This window comes from Gymnoscopelus braueri (genome assembly GCF_963280865.1).
Source record: "Gymnoscopelus braueri genome assembly, chromosome: 21".
Lineage (NCBI taxonomy): Eukaryota > Metazoa > Chordata > Actinopteri > Myctophiformes > Myctophidae > Gymnoscopelus > Gymnoscopelus braueri.
Window position 1 is genome coordinate 45,988,170 of NC_137623.1, and position 16,500 is coordinate 46,004,669.

The 16,500-nt window shown below is 40.2% G+C and overlaps 1 protein-coding gene across 1 annotated transcript; it reads left to right on the forward strand.

Moving 5' to 3' along the window:
• Positions 1–2,747: 2,747 nt before the first annotated feature.
• Positions 2,748–4,093, forward strand: LOC308077022 (uncharacterized protein; the record flags this gene model as incomplete). The annotated part of the gene is made up of 2 exons (XM_080417550.1): positions 2,748–2,997; positions 3,855–4,093. The coding sequence occupies 2 exons, from the start codon at positions 2,748–2,750 to the stop codon at positions 4,091–4,093; spliced, it is 489 nt and encodes a 162-aa protein (XP_080273676.1).
• Between the last annotated feature and the right edge of the window lie 12,407 nt (positions 4,094–16,500).

The window sequence follows — 16,500 nt, forward strand, 5'->3', positions numbered from 1 at the left end:
TTATGACAATGGTGAATTTTTATTAAACAAAGTCTTGAAAGGATAACCGAAGTTCGTACAGGCGCAATATTGGTGAGTTTGTTTAATTGAGGGTACTGCAATTTAGATGCAGATAGCAAGTTGCTCATCCAAGGCACTCAGGGTAAAGTGCCTGCCCCCACCGCAAGCGTCATTACATTAATCACTTGAACCTAGCATCCTTATTCGGGGGGGGGGGGGGGGTGAGAGTGATAGTCACTATACAGCTGTCAGCAGGGAGGAGTAGGGTGAGGGCTCTACGTCATCCTGGTGGGGGTTCCTTACTGGTAGGTGAGTCAGTAGGACGCAACACAAAAATGTGTGTGGGGAGGAATCAATTGGCATAACGAGTGAAATTGGGGGAAAATAAGGGTTAAAAAGCACAAAAAATAAATAAATAGGAAAACAAATTAAAGGAAAACAACATGAACACAGTATGGCCATTCACATTTCAAACATATTCAACACATTCCCAACCAATCATGAGTCCATCAGAGCAACCACATCTGTCATTAACCCTTCACTCCACAAGGTTCATCAATTCCAGGGAAGCAGTGGTGGAAAAAGTACTCACATTTTTCACTTAAGTAAAAGTACCAATACTGCAATATATAAATAGTCTGTTACAAGTAAAAGGGGAAGTACTAAAATATTTGAAAATATCAGATCTACAAGCTCACAACGTGTCGCAAGCTTGTAGATCGGCTATTTTCAAATAGCCTAGCTATCAAATAGGGCTAAAGTGGTTAATGTATGTTTTTTAAACTAATAATTTATAACTGAAAAGTAACTAATAACTAAAGTCTTCAAATAATTGTAGTGGAGTAAAAGTACAATATCTGCCTCTCAGATGTAGTGGAGTAGAAGTAAAAGTATTGTAAATTGGAAATACTCAAGTAAAGTACAAATACCTCAAACTTGTACTTAAGTACAGTACTTAAGTAAATGTACTTAGTTACTTTCCACCACTGCAGGGAAGGCAGTCAGTGTTCAGTCAAATATTCAAAGTTTTGGTCAAAGTGTTTTGTGAGAGAGAGGTGGGGGGAGGTTGGGTGAATGGTGTTGGCTGCAGATTTGTTCTACCGCCCTGGCAGGAGAAGGAGCGCCGTTGTCCAGGACAGTGTTGAAGATCAGGTTCGAAATCTAAGTGGGTTAGCCTGTTATCGTCATATCATCTTCACACACAGATCAGAACTCCCAAGTCAGAGAACTCATGGTCTCCGAAAAATGTTATGTAAAAATGACATGTAAAATGTATTAACTAAATAACCAGCTTAAACAAAAACTTTAAACAAAAATTTCAACCAGTTTCACTCACCAATTCAGCAGTTTGATTTCAGTTACAGGGTAAGGAATTGACACCAGCAATCAGCATAGGAGGTGGAAATCGAAAAAACATTATCACAGCTGGTTCAACTGATCACACAATATATCAAAGTTGGTCAAGCATTTGACCATTCACCTCACTACCGCAGGCTGACTACTGCTTTTACTGCTGATTGCCAGTTCTAGAATATCCACCCACAGGAATTCACAGCCAAGAACAAGCAACAGTGAAATCAATATATTTAATACAGCAATGATACTGACATTGTGACCTGGGTTACATCATACTTTTTTAAATATGTAAATTGTTGACTGTCGCTGAGTGTGGTGGACAGTCAGGGACAGAGTCTCATGTCATGTTCTGGCTCCATTCTTGCCCTGTGTGTCAGTGTGGAAAAACCACTCTCACATGTTTTTCATGTTTTTCATGTTTTTCACGTCTTATACGTAGTTGCAAACCTTCACCTCATCTCATCTGTTACAGCGTCCACTTGACTCTGGACGCTGTAACAGTTTGGAAGTTGGGGGGCAGTAGGGAGGGTGGAGGGGGATTACATCATCATAACAAGGTCCCATTAAGATGTAAATTAACCAGCTGTATACGTTCTCTCTCCCTCTCTCTTCCTCTGAGGCTCTTTCTGTATCTCTTTCTCCATATCACACACACACACACACACACACACACACACACACACACACACACACACACACACACACACACACACACACACACACACACACACACACACACACACACACACACACACACACACACACACACACAATGACAGAATGTTACATTTTCACGGGACATATATACAATATTTTATCCTACCATGTTGCTTCATTGTCTTCAATAACTTCTCTTTTTTTTATCTTGAAAAAATGGAATACTTGTGATACATTTTAACAACACAAATATTATATGAGGATCCCTGGCCCCAATTATTTTCAGATAGGGGTCTGCAGCCAAACACACATTCATTTGGAGATCATTGACATGAAAACTGGAAGTACCGGCCCAAAGGAATTTACATTGCTGTTTTGCAAGATCTATCTACATTCCCTGTGCATTTAAATCTGTGTTGTTATTGGTCGAAAAAGACAGCTACATAGGGGAAGTACATGCGAGTCCAGCCACATAGACAGTAAGACACACTCTGCGTTAGATCCTTACCAGGTCATTTCCCCTCAGAAATGAGAAAAACTATCGCTCTGAACCCATTTGGACTAAATTCTTCATGAATCAGCTTCATTTGTCACATCACAGTTTTACAGATAGGTGATCTTTGTTTTTGTGCGTGCGAACTCCATCATTTTGTAGTATTCTGTGAAAAGAGAGAGGACGTAGGTAAACTGAGAGTAGACGGAAAGAGATCGAAAGTACGACATCGTACGTCAAAATGGCTGACCAGCTGACAGAGCAACAGATTGCAGAGTACAAGGAGTTCTTTTCCCTTATTGACATTGATGGCGACGGTGCCATCAGCACCAAAGACCTTAGTGCCGTCATGCACTTACTGGGTCAGAACCCTACAGAGGTGGAGCTGAAGGACATGTTCAGTGAAGCAGATGCAGATGACAATGGAATGATAGACATCCCACAGTTCCTGACCATGATGGCCCAGAAGGTGGAGGAGGACACAGACCCAGGTTATTATAGTTTAGTTACATTTAGATTTGTTTTGACTTCATGTTTTCAATTTCAATTTAAAGTGGGTTTGCTAGTTAATAATTTTATTATTATTATTATTAAAGGCATAATCGTCATAATTTTAATATAGGGTAGTCAGGGGCAAGATTCAACAAGCTCAGAAAAATTGTGAAGATAGGCGATCTACAAGCTCACGTGTCGCAACATTGTTGCACGTTGTGAGCTTGTAGATCTGCTATTTTCACTTTTCTTTTTTTCTATCTATTAGTCACCCCTAATCAATAGGGGGGAAAAAAACATTTTGGGGGTGAACTATCCCTTTAAGCTCAACATATTACATTCCCCGCCAGAGGTTTTTTAAGTAGTCACAAAATATTTTCCGTGATCACCGTCCTCACGGTGATCCCCTCATTACACACACACAGGAGTCTCGTAGAATCGTGGAAAAAAATAATCCGATTGCGGTAATCTGTTCCATAATTGCAGCCAGTTGAAAATAGCATGTTTCACCCAAAATAACATGGTAAAAAAAAAAGTACACAGGAGCCGAGATACAGGATTTTAAAGTAATAAGTTAACCAAGGAGTGAATGGAGCTAGAAATCTTTGGATCGCGATATCTCTGGTTCTGTGTGGATAAATTGAGCAAAAAAAGACAAAAAAATAAAAAAAATTAACAACGGTTATACTCGTTGTTGGCGGTAAACGGGTGATTTTTCAACAACGATTATACTCGTGTTTGGCAGGTAATGTGTTAAAGGCATTTTTTCAAGGATTTTAATTAGAGTTAGTTTTGTAAACGCACAATACAGTTTCACTTACAGTAGTAATCGTTGTATATAATAACCCTGTCACAGACGGCGAGGAGGAGAAGGAGATGGTAGAAGCGTTCCGTTCCTTTGACCTGGACAGTAATGGCTTCATCAGTGCTGCTGAGCTGGGCCATGCCTACACCACCCAGGGAGAGACGCCGACTGATGAGGAAGTTGGTGAGATGATCAGAGTAGCAGACACTGACGGTGACGGGCAGATCAGCTACCAAGAGTTCCAACAAATGATGATGACAGCTGACGTGAAAATCCTTGCTAATAATTGATCAACTCCAGTCAACTCCTAATCAACTTGTTTCTCATAGTCATAAAACAAAGGCTGTCTCTTTCTCCTATAACTGTGACCCTATAGCCAGGATATTCCTTGAATAACAGTCTTACTGTATCTAAGCAGATAGCAGACTAAGCCCTGTTTCTCAGCTCACAGCTTTATAGGAAAACAAGCTCATCAATACTAAGAAATATAATGAATATCATTTTGCTTCATCACAGCCAAGTGAAGGCCTTGTACAGATTTTTCTTATAGCCTATACATTTCTTGCTTTGTGTAGTTTATCTGTAATATCTAAATAGACCCTTCCTTCGTTCTTGCCCTCCCTCCCTGCTGTCCAAAGGAACTGCTTGTAAACTGCACCGGCTCTTCTTGTCTGTCCCCGTGTCCCTTGAGTTTTGCCGTCATGGTGTTTTGGATTGACAGAGCAGTAGTCATACAACCAGATGCCCGTGGAGGCTTGACTGTATACCCTAACTAAGCTGATAAAGTGAATGGTGGTCAAATTGGAGTTGAAATCTTGCCCAAATATGGGGTCATAATGTCATAGAGACGTCATACGTAGATAAATGACTGACGTCATGGACCTATACCTGTGGATTATACCAATGAAAGTTACTGTAACCTTAACTAACGTCCATATCATGTACATTATATACAGTATCTGCTGCTATGCTTTATGTCTAACCTCAGGTGGACCTACATTAGATATGTGTAAATATGTAGATACATTGTTTAACTTTTGTGTATTTAATCTGAATAAATTCATGTGTTCGGGGGAAACTCACGTCTCTGTTTCGTTGATCTTATCTGTTTTTGGGGAACCCAATTTATAGAAATGCTACTACATTCAATACTTTCCTTTCCTTGATACTTCAAGATGGCGTGTTGGACATCATTTATTATTTAACCCTTTAAGACCGAGAACGCATCTGTGTCATTTTAAGATTTCTTTGCTATTCAAAAATAGCAGATATACAAACTCATAGCGCGGCACAGAGTGCCACGCTATGAGCTTGTAGATCTGTATTTTTTTTTTAAATCGTGAAAGATTTGTGCAAATCTTCGGATATATGTATTTTTAAAGCGAGCATTTGTAACTCAAATCTTTGCTTCTGGGGATCTACAAATATCTTCTAAATCTTAACAGTTTTTTGAAAAAGCATATTTGCTATAATTATCAGTGGTTCTCAAAAATGATATGGCAGTGGACCTCCATCTCAAAATATTTTGTTCCAGGGACCCCCTGAGTCAAAAATGTATAATAAAAATATATTTTCAAAGATTTGCACAAATTTTCACGATTTTTCAAAAATAGCAGATCTACAAGCTCATAGCACGGCACTCGGTGCCGCACTATGAGCTTGTATATTTGCTATTTCTGATTAGCCCAACGAAATCTAAAAATGACACACAGATGCGTTCCCGGAGTTAATGTAAGAACCTCATTAAAAGTTGTTATCTGTATTAGGAGATCGATAGGATAGATACATCCTTCTATAACATGCTTGCCTCCCAAAAATTAACAGTATTAATTAACAAGAGCTTGAATCATCGGTAGGCAGGTTTGGTCATTTCAAACAAGATTTAATCATAATTATATTTAATAATAATGAATGCGAGAACCACAGCTTCTGCATGCTTACTTTCCAGGAAGAGAGAACCTGCAGATTCTATTAGCTTGGATTCCCCATCGATGATGTCACTGGTAGGCGGGTTTCTGAATGGTCCACATCCCTCCTCTGAGACACAGACAGAGTAGGGAAAAAAGTGGTACCATTATAATTAAGCAATATTACACGAGAGGGTGTGCTTTACCGTCATTATTGGCACGCCTGTGATGCGGTCAGGAACGAGGCGAAGCCGAGTTCCGCGAGCATCACAGAAGTGCCAATAATGTAAGGTAAAGCACACCCTCGAGTGTAATATTGCGATTATACAACAGTTACCAACAAAACACATCCAAATGTATTCATATTGTGGAGCAATTCATAATAAAAATGTTTCGCTATTATCCGTTTCCCTGTAAAGAGAAGAGTTTTTCACTGAGACATTAAATAGTCCCTGTAGCAGCGCTATGAGCCTGAGGCACCGTCTAATCAACACAGCTGAGCTATCAATGCTTGCGCAGTGGAATAAATTCCAGTAGGCTATATGCTCCGTCGTACGACCGTGTCACGTGGCCAAAATAACTGATCTACAAGCTGACAACGCGTCGCGATGGCGACGCGTTGTGAACTTGTAGATCGGCTATTTTCGCCGTGCGATACCTGGCGACACGTTGTGAACTTGTAGATCGGCTATTTTCGCCGTGCTGTTTGTTTTCCTACCGTGGGACAGCGTGACGTCACAGCACAGTTGTGCCATATATGGTCTAATCAGGTGCGGACTGCAGTGCGGAGTGATTTATTAATGTGATTAGGTGCTATGATGCTGGTTTGAAGCACGGCTAGAAAGCTATTTCAACCAATCAGATTGCTTGGTCGGAACTACCTGTTGTATAATGAGCATTAGTGAGGACCAATTATATGAAGATCATGTTAAAAATGGCTGAAGTTCAACTAAGAAATCTGAGTTCTTGTTGAATATTTTGAAAGGCACTGAGGAGGTGCAACCTTAACTTCATCCACAAAAAGACACCACAGCAGCATTAAAATATTCATAAGCCGCACACTTTGCTGACTGTGAGGTTACAACATTCATAAGATGTGATGTTTTCTTTCTTACAGCATCTGGAAAAGTCACTATCTGCTCTTATCTTATCTGCTTCAACATTAGCTTCAAACTGATACCACTGGGCCAGTGCAGAATCAAGTGCACATTGTGATTTATCAGCAGTCGAGCTGAGTATATTATATTATTAGTATATTGCAGAACATGTGCTGAAGCTTTGCCACTGTGGAAAAGAGGAAAGTAAAGTTGACACACCAGGGTTTATTAGGCTATAGTTTATAATTAAAACCAACAAAATTAGAATTGGAAAAACAAAAACAAAAATGTGATAACTGAAATAGAATACAAAACCCAATAACTAAACGTATTGTGTTTTACAAAACTGACTAAAGCTAACTACAATCATAGAGAAATGTCCTTAGTTTTAGTCTTTATCAAAAATCTTTTAAAAATAGCGAAATCTACAAGCTCACAACATATTGCATCTCGATCAACGTGTTGTGACCTTGTAGATTTGCCATTTTCTCAGAATGTTCACCTTTTATTCATGTCCCCCGGATAGGAACGCTATAGGGTTCACGTGGTTGTACAGTAGGTCTGAAACAATAGTAGGCCTACAGCGGTTCCCAAGTTTTTCTGGATCAGGGCTCACTTGAAAATCACGTATGTATGTATTGTTAAAATCTTTGTGTTCTGCCAACTATATATGCAATATCATCACGGCCCACCAGAGGGCCCCCGGGTCTGCAGGTTGGGGAATCGCTGCACTAGTAAAATAATGATTGTTAACTCTTTGCTAACGAGAGCAATCATTCTCCGGCTGACAACAACCGAGACGTTATTGGCTGCAGTGCAGACAGAGCAGCTGTCCTCCGCGCCAAGGCCCTCTAAACGACCCTCTCCCTCAACCACCCCCCCCCCTCCTCCCAAAAGCCAAACTTTTATAAACGGAAACTGAACTGTAGCAGCTTACTATGACGGCGACGTCCCTTAGAAACCATTACTATGATGTGTGACAGCACAGAGATTTCTCCGGCCCCTTATATTTCCACACATCTGGCCTCTCAAATGGCCATGTGGGAGGATGAGGTGAAGCCGGGGCCAGAGGCATGTCCCCATTAATCTGAAGGGGGCTGCAGGGCTGCATGGAATCCCAGGTCAGGCTTGTGCTTTATGGGCAGTTTGGTGGGACCCGGTTCCTCATGCAGACATTCACACAAAACTGGTGGGCAGTTTTTTTTAGAGGCATTCCGTCTCCAGGAATTGGATAGATTTGGCAACAGTGGTGGACAGTAACTAAGTAGTCTACATTTTTTAGTACTGTAACATAAGTACATTTTCAGTAGGCTATCTATACTTTACTTGAGTATTTGTATTTGGCTACAGTTGAGTGATATTTTAGGGGTTAAAAACAAAAAGAAAACACAGCCCTCCTATTAGACACAGACAGAGTAGATTTTTTTTTACCATTTTATCATGACGATGAAGATAGGTTGAAAATGGGTTTAGTCGTTCTTTAAGTATTCATTAACAGGGGACTCTCCAGCTCTTTACTAAACAGAAAATTACTTTTTCAAGTGGGTCACCAATTTCATCCAATTTCGCCTGCTTGTTTGTATGTTTGTTTGTTTAACTTTTATCACTTCACATTGCACTTGTCAATTCTGTATCCGGTATGAGTTGTCTCTCCTGATTGGATAAAATTGGTATCCTGACCTGAAAATATATTTTCTGTTTACTAAAGAGCTGGAGAAACAGGGAGACCCATGTTACTGCACACTCCATATATAACAATGATAGCCATCAGAAAATAGAGCTATTTAACACTTATTTTAACAAACATAGAATGACAACACTCACCACTCAGAGATTTGTACAGGCAGAAGGGAGCAGTATGGAGGAAGAGAGACAGTATGGACCATCTAGTCCAGTGTCCAGTCCATTTTGATGGGTCGTGAGTAAATATCCACTTTTTTGTTTCCTACATAAAGAAATTAAAACATATTTAAAAAAAAAAGTTTTTTTTTAATCATAATTTTTATCAATTAAAAACAATTCCAACATGTTTCTAAAGTATTTAATAAATAAAATCAATCAAATAATTTATATAAATTAAAGGTATGGTAAGTGATATTTTTGGGTTAAAACAAAAAGTATTTTGTTAAAAGGTTAAAGCACTATATTCTGATAGTAATCATTGCTATAGAGTGTTTGTTCAGTAACAGGAGTCTCTCTGTCTCTCCAGCTCTTTAATAAACAGAAAATATTTTTTCCGGTAGGTGTCAAAATCTCAGCCAATCAGGAGAAAGTACCCATTTTTAAGCTTCATTTTTATAGTGTTCCAGTTCCAAATTTGCCTCGTCATCACTTCCAATTTCACTTGTTTAATCTATATCCTGATTGAGTTCTCTATCCTGATTGGATAAAATTTGAAATGAATGAAAAATACATTTTCTGTTTTATAAGGAGCTGGTGCTGGAGAGACAAGGAGACTCCTTTTACTGAACAAACTCTCTATAGCAATGAGTACTATCAGAATATAGAGCTATTTAACACTTATTTTAACCAAAGAAAATCACTTACCCTACCTTTAATAATAAAAAACGTTTAAGAAGTACTGAAAATTCCAATAAAAATTGAGTAAAAAAAAAAAGAAGTACTGAAAATAGCAGATCTAGAAGCTCAAGATCTGTGAGCTTGTAGATCTGCTATTTCCACTAGTTTGGGTCCCACTCACGTGTCTAATTTCTCTTTTGGGTCTTGAGCAAAAAAAACTTGGGAACCAATGATCTAGTCTATACTGTCCCACACAGAAAAATAATGAGTGTTACTTTTAATCTTAAAGTGTAAAGAATTAACCCCTAAGGGCCTTTTTTTTGCTACAGTATATAATATAGCACAGGCTTTCTATTCTACCAAGAAGTCTCAGTAATTGCATTCACCTGGCGTTCTTGTCATTCTAGCTGTCTTAATGAGGGACGTGTTGGACCTTGTTCACTGTCTGCCTGGTATAAACAACGCTCCCTGGGGACCAGTGTGAGGAACTACAGACGGGCGCCGATATTCATTTTCTTTTCCTCTTCTATACTTCTACGCTTTCCCAAAGTCGCTGATTGGGGTGGAAGAGAGGTCATCAGAATCAAGAGGAAGACTCTATTACTCTTGCACTGATGCTGATTAATACACAGCGCTGCTCTGTAGGCTATCTATCGTTGCAGTCGGGTGGAAACCTTGTATGTCCAAAACCGGTTACTTTTCAGGAGATGGGACAAAGAATCTGTGTTCCAATGGATCCCATGCAGTCATTGTTTAGTCACAAGCTCTTGTTAAAGGCATAGTTCACCCTAAAAAAACCCATGGAGACTTGAATTCATGGATATTTTTTTGTTTTTGTTGCATTCCTAAGCCACTAAGTTGATGACCAGCGGACCAGTAGGCAGTGGTTCCGGTAGGAGACACAAAGGAGACTCCTTGTGTCCCCTACGGGAACCGCTGCCGGTCATCACATTTTTGGCCTAAGAATGCGACAAAAACGAAAGAATATCCATGAATTCAAGTCATTTTTGGGGGTGAACTATCCATTTAATACTTTTAATTGGTTAAATATTTATAAAACCCACAGACACACTTAACCACTTTCACTTACACAAATGTTCAGGAATTTAGAACGAGTGACCCCCCCACCCCAGTCCATTGAGTTCAATGGTGGCACCATCTTGGGAGGTTTTCAGCTATGACTTTCAATGGTGTGACGTCACATTCTCTTTCTATTATAGTGAAAATAGCAGATCTGCAAGTTCAGGAGCTTGTAGATCTGCCACGTTCGCTACTTTTCCGCGCGACGCGGTCATACGACAATATATAGGGCGTTAATTTACAAAACAAGAGAAATAAAGTTGAAACGTGGAGATATGAGGTTTCTGTCCGACAACGGGCTACTTCACAGCCACAGCATGTCTTCCCTCATGCATTAAGAGATGAGAAAGCCCACCGAGGCACTCGGATCAGAGGAGGGGGATCGATACTATTAATAAGCATGACCCACCTACCTACCAGCCCTTCTGCTCTGCCACTGAATCTCATCAAATGAACACCAGCATTAATATTTGATCGGCAGGCAGGCAGTGTGTCAGAATGCTTCCTCCTCCATGGCACCGCCAGGCGCCAGGGCATGAGGAGGTGAGATATTGAAAGGCTTTTGATTGGGAAACATGACCAGTCAATCATAAAGGTCATGTCTTGGATCCGGTGGTGGAAAAGTAACTAGTACTTAAGTAGTACTAGTTAAAGTACTGTACTTAAAAGGGCCACTTCACCCATTTTCAACCGTACCTTCGTATTAATTGGTCCTCATGCTCATTATAAGATGGCACCATTTCTGTCTATATGGACACTAACTCACTCTGTGTCTCATTGGTGGACTATATGGACAGTTCAGAAACCTGCCTACCAGTGACATCATCGATGAGGATTCCAAGCCAATAGAAACTACAGCCATTCTCTTCCTGGACAGTTAGCATGTTGAAATGGAAACCATTGTTCTTATATTAATACAAAATAATAATAAAATAAAGGTTTGAAATCTTGTTTGAAATGACCAAACCTGCTTACCGATTGAGTCACTGGTAGGCATGTTTCTGAACTGTCCACAGCCCTCCTCTGAGAAACAGAGTGAGTAGACAGAAATAGTGCCATCTTATAATGAGCATTAGTGAGGAACAAATTATATGAAGAAAATGGGTGAAGTGCTCCTTTTAATACAATTTAGAGGTATTTTTACTTATTGCCATTTTGTATACACTAGACTCTAGTGACTAGAGGTTCGGGCCTCCGGACCTCACATCTAGAGTTCGGGCCTACGTTGCACCGCTGATCCGACCAATATGTCTGAGTCAGAGTGGTGGCTGTGGTCCTGCGTATTGGGTTTGTTTATGTCTTTTTTTTTTTTTTTACTTTGTTTATTGGGTTTTTCACAGCAGGATTCAGCATTAAATGCAAATGATCAGGTGTGTAAAAAAGCTCCTTAGTGCAACCAATAAAATACAAAAGTTCAATAATCACTTGGTTACTGTACTGTATGTCTGAGTCAGAGTGACGTGGCCATGGTCCCAGTAGCCAATTTTCAGATATAAGATAGACATCTACTCCAATTATTAACATATACATTAACGACTTAAGACCTAATTTATACTTTGGCCATTCAAAAATAGCCGATCTACAAGCTGACAACGTGTCACGGTGCGTTGTGAGCTTGTAGATCTGCCATTTTGGTTCGGTACTTTAAGTATATTTTCATGCCAATACTTTCGTACATTTTCTAAATTAAAGAATCCGAGTAGTTCTTCCCCCACGGTGGGTTGCTGAGGTTGATTGGGAAACATGAGCAGTCAATCCAGGGTCGTGTGTTGGATGTGTGCATCATAGAGTTAAACATAATAGAGGGCACCGGGGTGTGCATGCACTGAATGACTGGAGAGGACCAGTGATGAGTCCTCTCCAGTCATTCAGTGCATGCACACATCCAACACTGCAGTGGACCTTACCTCTGAACAGTCTCCTCTGTTGTGAATCTCACAACATTGGCACCCAATCATGTCTAACATCATGTACATAACTTCTGCTATGTGGATCTACCGGTGGGTGCATTGTCACTTTTTTGCACCTTATGGCCAACATAAGTTAGCCATAACTGCACATAAATGCTGCTGCTATGTGGACCTACTTCCTTTTTCCTTTCGGAACTTTGTTTGTGAAGTGGTTAAAAAAGAAAATCATACAAACATGATACATAGCCAGGTCAAAAATACAAAAAAAGGGGAGAAGAAATGAAACTACGCAACTAATTCAAAGCGTAGTATATTAAAATCCATATGGAGCAACCTACCGATGCATTGCCACTTATGTCTAATGTACTACATACCTGCTGTTTAACTACATATATACACTTGAGGAAAGTTGAGGAAAAAGGCGTTGTACAGCCAGTAGGAGATATGTACTGTAGATATGTTATGTTTTTGTTTTGTTTTGTTCGGTTGGTATTGTTGTATATGATCAGCAATACCGGTAACCAGTGTATAACATATTTTTTAATATTGTAACTGTCTGAAAAGGTGTCATATAATCCCATGAGGGATGTGCCAGGAGGTGGCATGACAAATACAATTATTCATTCATTCATTCATATACACATACGCATAAGACCAGCAGATAAAGTATGTACACGAGGTTAAGCATAAGGTTGAAACTAAGTGGTAACACATTATGTCCACATAGCTGCAGGTATGTGCATGAGATTAGAAATAAGGGGAGAAAACACACACACACACACACACACACACACACACACACGGCAGGTCCTTATGGTGCGTTTGGGCAGATTAAAAGATACATGCTACCATTAATTTTCAATGGAAACCAGCGACATGAAGATACAAAGATACATCCGACGTTTGTAGCTGTAGCTCTAGCGACAAAGATACAAAGCTACAAATTCAAGTTGAGCAGGGTTCAACTTCCAGATAAAGATACAAAGCTACAACTGTAGCTCCGATGTCCGCACGTTTGATGACGTCAGCGACCACGTTGAGCAACACAGATACAAACACAGCTACACAGCAACAAAGATGCGGTGTATTTTTGCATCTTTTAATCTGCCTGTGTGAACGCACCATTAGGAAAGGGTAAAGTCTGCATAGAGGAACATATCCATGAAGGGAGGAAAACCATTAAGGTGTTTTAAGTAAGGTGTTGATGTATCTGCCACATTGTTAGCCTGTAGTAGGCTAAAGAAAGACTTTGGCCAGCAAACAGCACAGCACTGACAGGATCAAATGAACAGCAACCAATCATTATGGTAACCCTAAAAATAAACCCTTGATAAACCACAATACAACATGTCAGGACATGTGTAATAGGACCATTACTGGTTAACAGCCAGCCATTTGGGACCCCCTACTGTGTCTGTGTGTGTGTGCGAGCGCGTGCGTGTGTGCGAAACATCAACTAACAGTAATCCAGGAGGTCAGTTGTACTTTCTCTTGTAAAACCCAGCAGACAGGGGTGTGTGATGGAAGCAGACAGTTCCCAGATAATTGTACTGTGTGCTTTACTGCCAAGCCTGGACATGCTGTGTTAAGAGAGAGTCTGGACATGCTGTGTTAAAAAGAGAGAGAGAGAGAGAATTATAATTGTGCATACATTTCTTAGTTTTGCTTTGGCTGTTTGACAATGTAAATGTGTATTTTCCATGTCAATAAAGCCCCTTTGAAATAAAAATAAATGCATAAAATATATATTTATAAATATATATAGAACAGCAATCATTTATTCGAATAAACCGTAAACATGTAGTATGTTTCACTTATGCCGTATGATTTACTTTGAACTTTGTGATACCATTATTACCATTTTACATTGGCACATATTTTAATATTGTCCGAGTGTTCATTATACCATAAATATACGTGCATATATTTTTCTTATTGTTTAGGGCCCCAAAAGCCTTGTTCCAGCATCACTGTACGTTCTCTAATTCTCTACGTTTTCATGTCAAGGACCCCCAAGTCAATATTTGTCCACAGACCCCCCATCTGAAAAGATTTTGAGCCGGGGACCCCCAGAAGAGAACAACAATTATTCCAAATGTATTCGAGATTTGGGGGGGAAAATAGCCGATCTACACGGCGCGTTGCAACACACCAAATTTGGAATAGATGAAGTATAAAGAGTTATAGTGGTTAAACTGATTTGATGCTATATTAAGCATCGAGTTATGGGGGTCCTTTAAATCAAACAGTTTGAGAACCACTGCTGTATGGAATGTCAAAGCAAATTCCTTGCATCAACTTCATTGCTTTGCAATAAACAGTCAGAGTCTAAATGTACAGCGCAGATCTCACCACTAGGTGGCACTCTGTGTTTGTCTATTTTCCACTGGAAGACTGGAATGCATGGCCTTTCTGAAGAAACTGTAAACTTTTCATAGTGAAGACACAAACTTGAGAGTAAAGAGATGGTAACTTGTACTTTGATAATGTATGCTCACCTCGCACTGCATGATTCAAGACATTGTGCTAAAATAGATCAGAACACTGAGCAGAAAGTCTCATGTGATTGTGAACTGATCACATTTTGGTGACAGTCGTGCACTAAATAACAGGTGTCTACAATCCATATCCAATCCACGGCACACAAACAAATGTAAAACTATGCAACTGAGGTGTTAACTGCCGTTAAAGCAATTACAATGAAAATGATTTGATGGTGTAGAATTTAAAAAAGTATATTCCTTCTGAAAAAAAGTATTTTTCTTCTCACTCACCTTTGATTGCCTGGTGTCTCAGTAGACATACAGAATTACATGGCTAGTCGCTGCCGAGTTACATTCTTGCGCACCCAAAAGATACACAGCTGTGACCAGCCCGAAAAGAGTCTTGCAAGTTACAGCCACTGTCTGCTGTGAATGAATAAAGCAGTCACAACAAAGGACACTGTCACCACTGAGTAGCAAATCAAAGCTATTTCCAGACTTGATTAGAGTGTCTCATCTTATGCCAGTGCATTGGGTTAATTGGGACCCAAACCTGATACAATTGTCGGAGAAAAAAAATTGCCCTCACTGAGGGGGTCGTAAGATGTAAGATCATGTGAACAGACCACCTGTGGGGGCTTTCATGGCAATCTCACTATGTCAAAGCCCCCGTCTTCGCACTCTCTAATACAACTCTGAGTCGAGGGAAACATGTCTCAATTCAGCTCCACAAGGAATCTAAAAGAGAGTGAGAGGCACAGGGGCTCCTCTGGCAGGTCGGTCTCCGACTAAACCAAAGAGAGAGAGGGGCCAGAATGCTCTTTCAGTCCTGTAAATGTCCATCAAAGCTCAAATGGGAACATTTAGAGGGAACCTTGGCACATCAGAGAGACACTCCTAATACACGCCACCTTTAGTCTAAGCCGCTTTAGAGGGGGAAGAAAAAGGAGATCAAAGTTTCGTAGATGAAAAGACCACCGACCCCCACATTTACAATATTCACTATGCCCCCCGCCCCCCTCCTCTTTTTCTAACAACATTTAAGAAAGCGGGCCTCAGCAGGCATGTGAAGAGGACTTTTTAACAATTATGGAGATGCTCCAACTCAACCCCTGCCTCTAATTACCCAGCCTCTGATGGTTTTAAAAGGGCTCCCATTTAGCAGGGGACTCTCAAAGGCTCCCGCTGCCACTCTCAACATGGTGACCACAAGCAGCCACAAAGGAGACGCTGGCCTACAAGAGAAAGTATAGGACAGTGGTTCTCAAACATTTTTGTCAAGGAGCCCCTAGCGGACCCCCATTTGAAAATATTTGTGTGCCAGGGACCCCCAGATAGAAAAACATTTGAGTTAAAAAAAATCTACATTTTTCACACTTGTATCAAGATTTTCAAAATCTTTTCAAAAATGGTCCATCTACAAACTCCCATGTCACGATGCGACCTGTTTTGAGCTTGTAGATCGGCTATTTTTGAATAGCTGAAGTATAAAATAGGATAAAAGCAGTTAAGCTGATTGCGATGCTACGTTAACACATTTTGCTTGGGACCCCTGTGAACCCCCTCAAGGACCCCTGGGGGTCCAGCATGCCCCACTTTGAGAACCACTGGCGCAGGAAAATTCTATTAAGCTCACAGTGGCAGAAACACTGAAGACTGGCACAGAACTTGAGATTTATCAAACGTTTTATTGTCAAAAT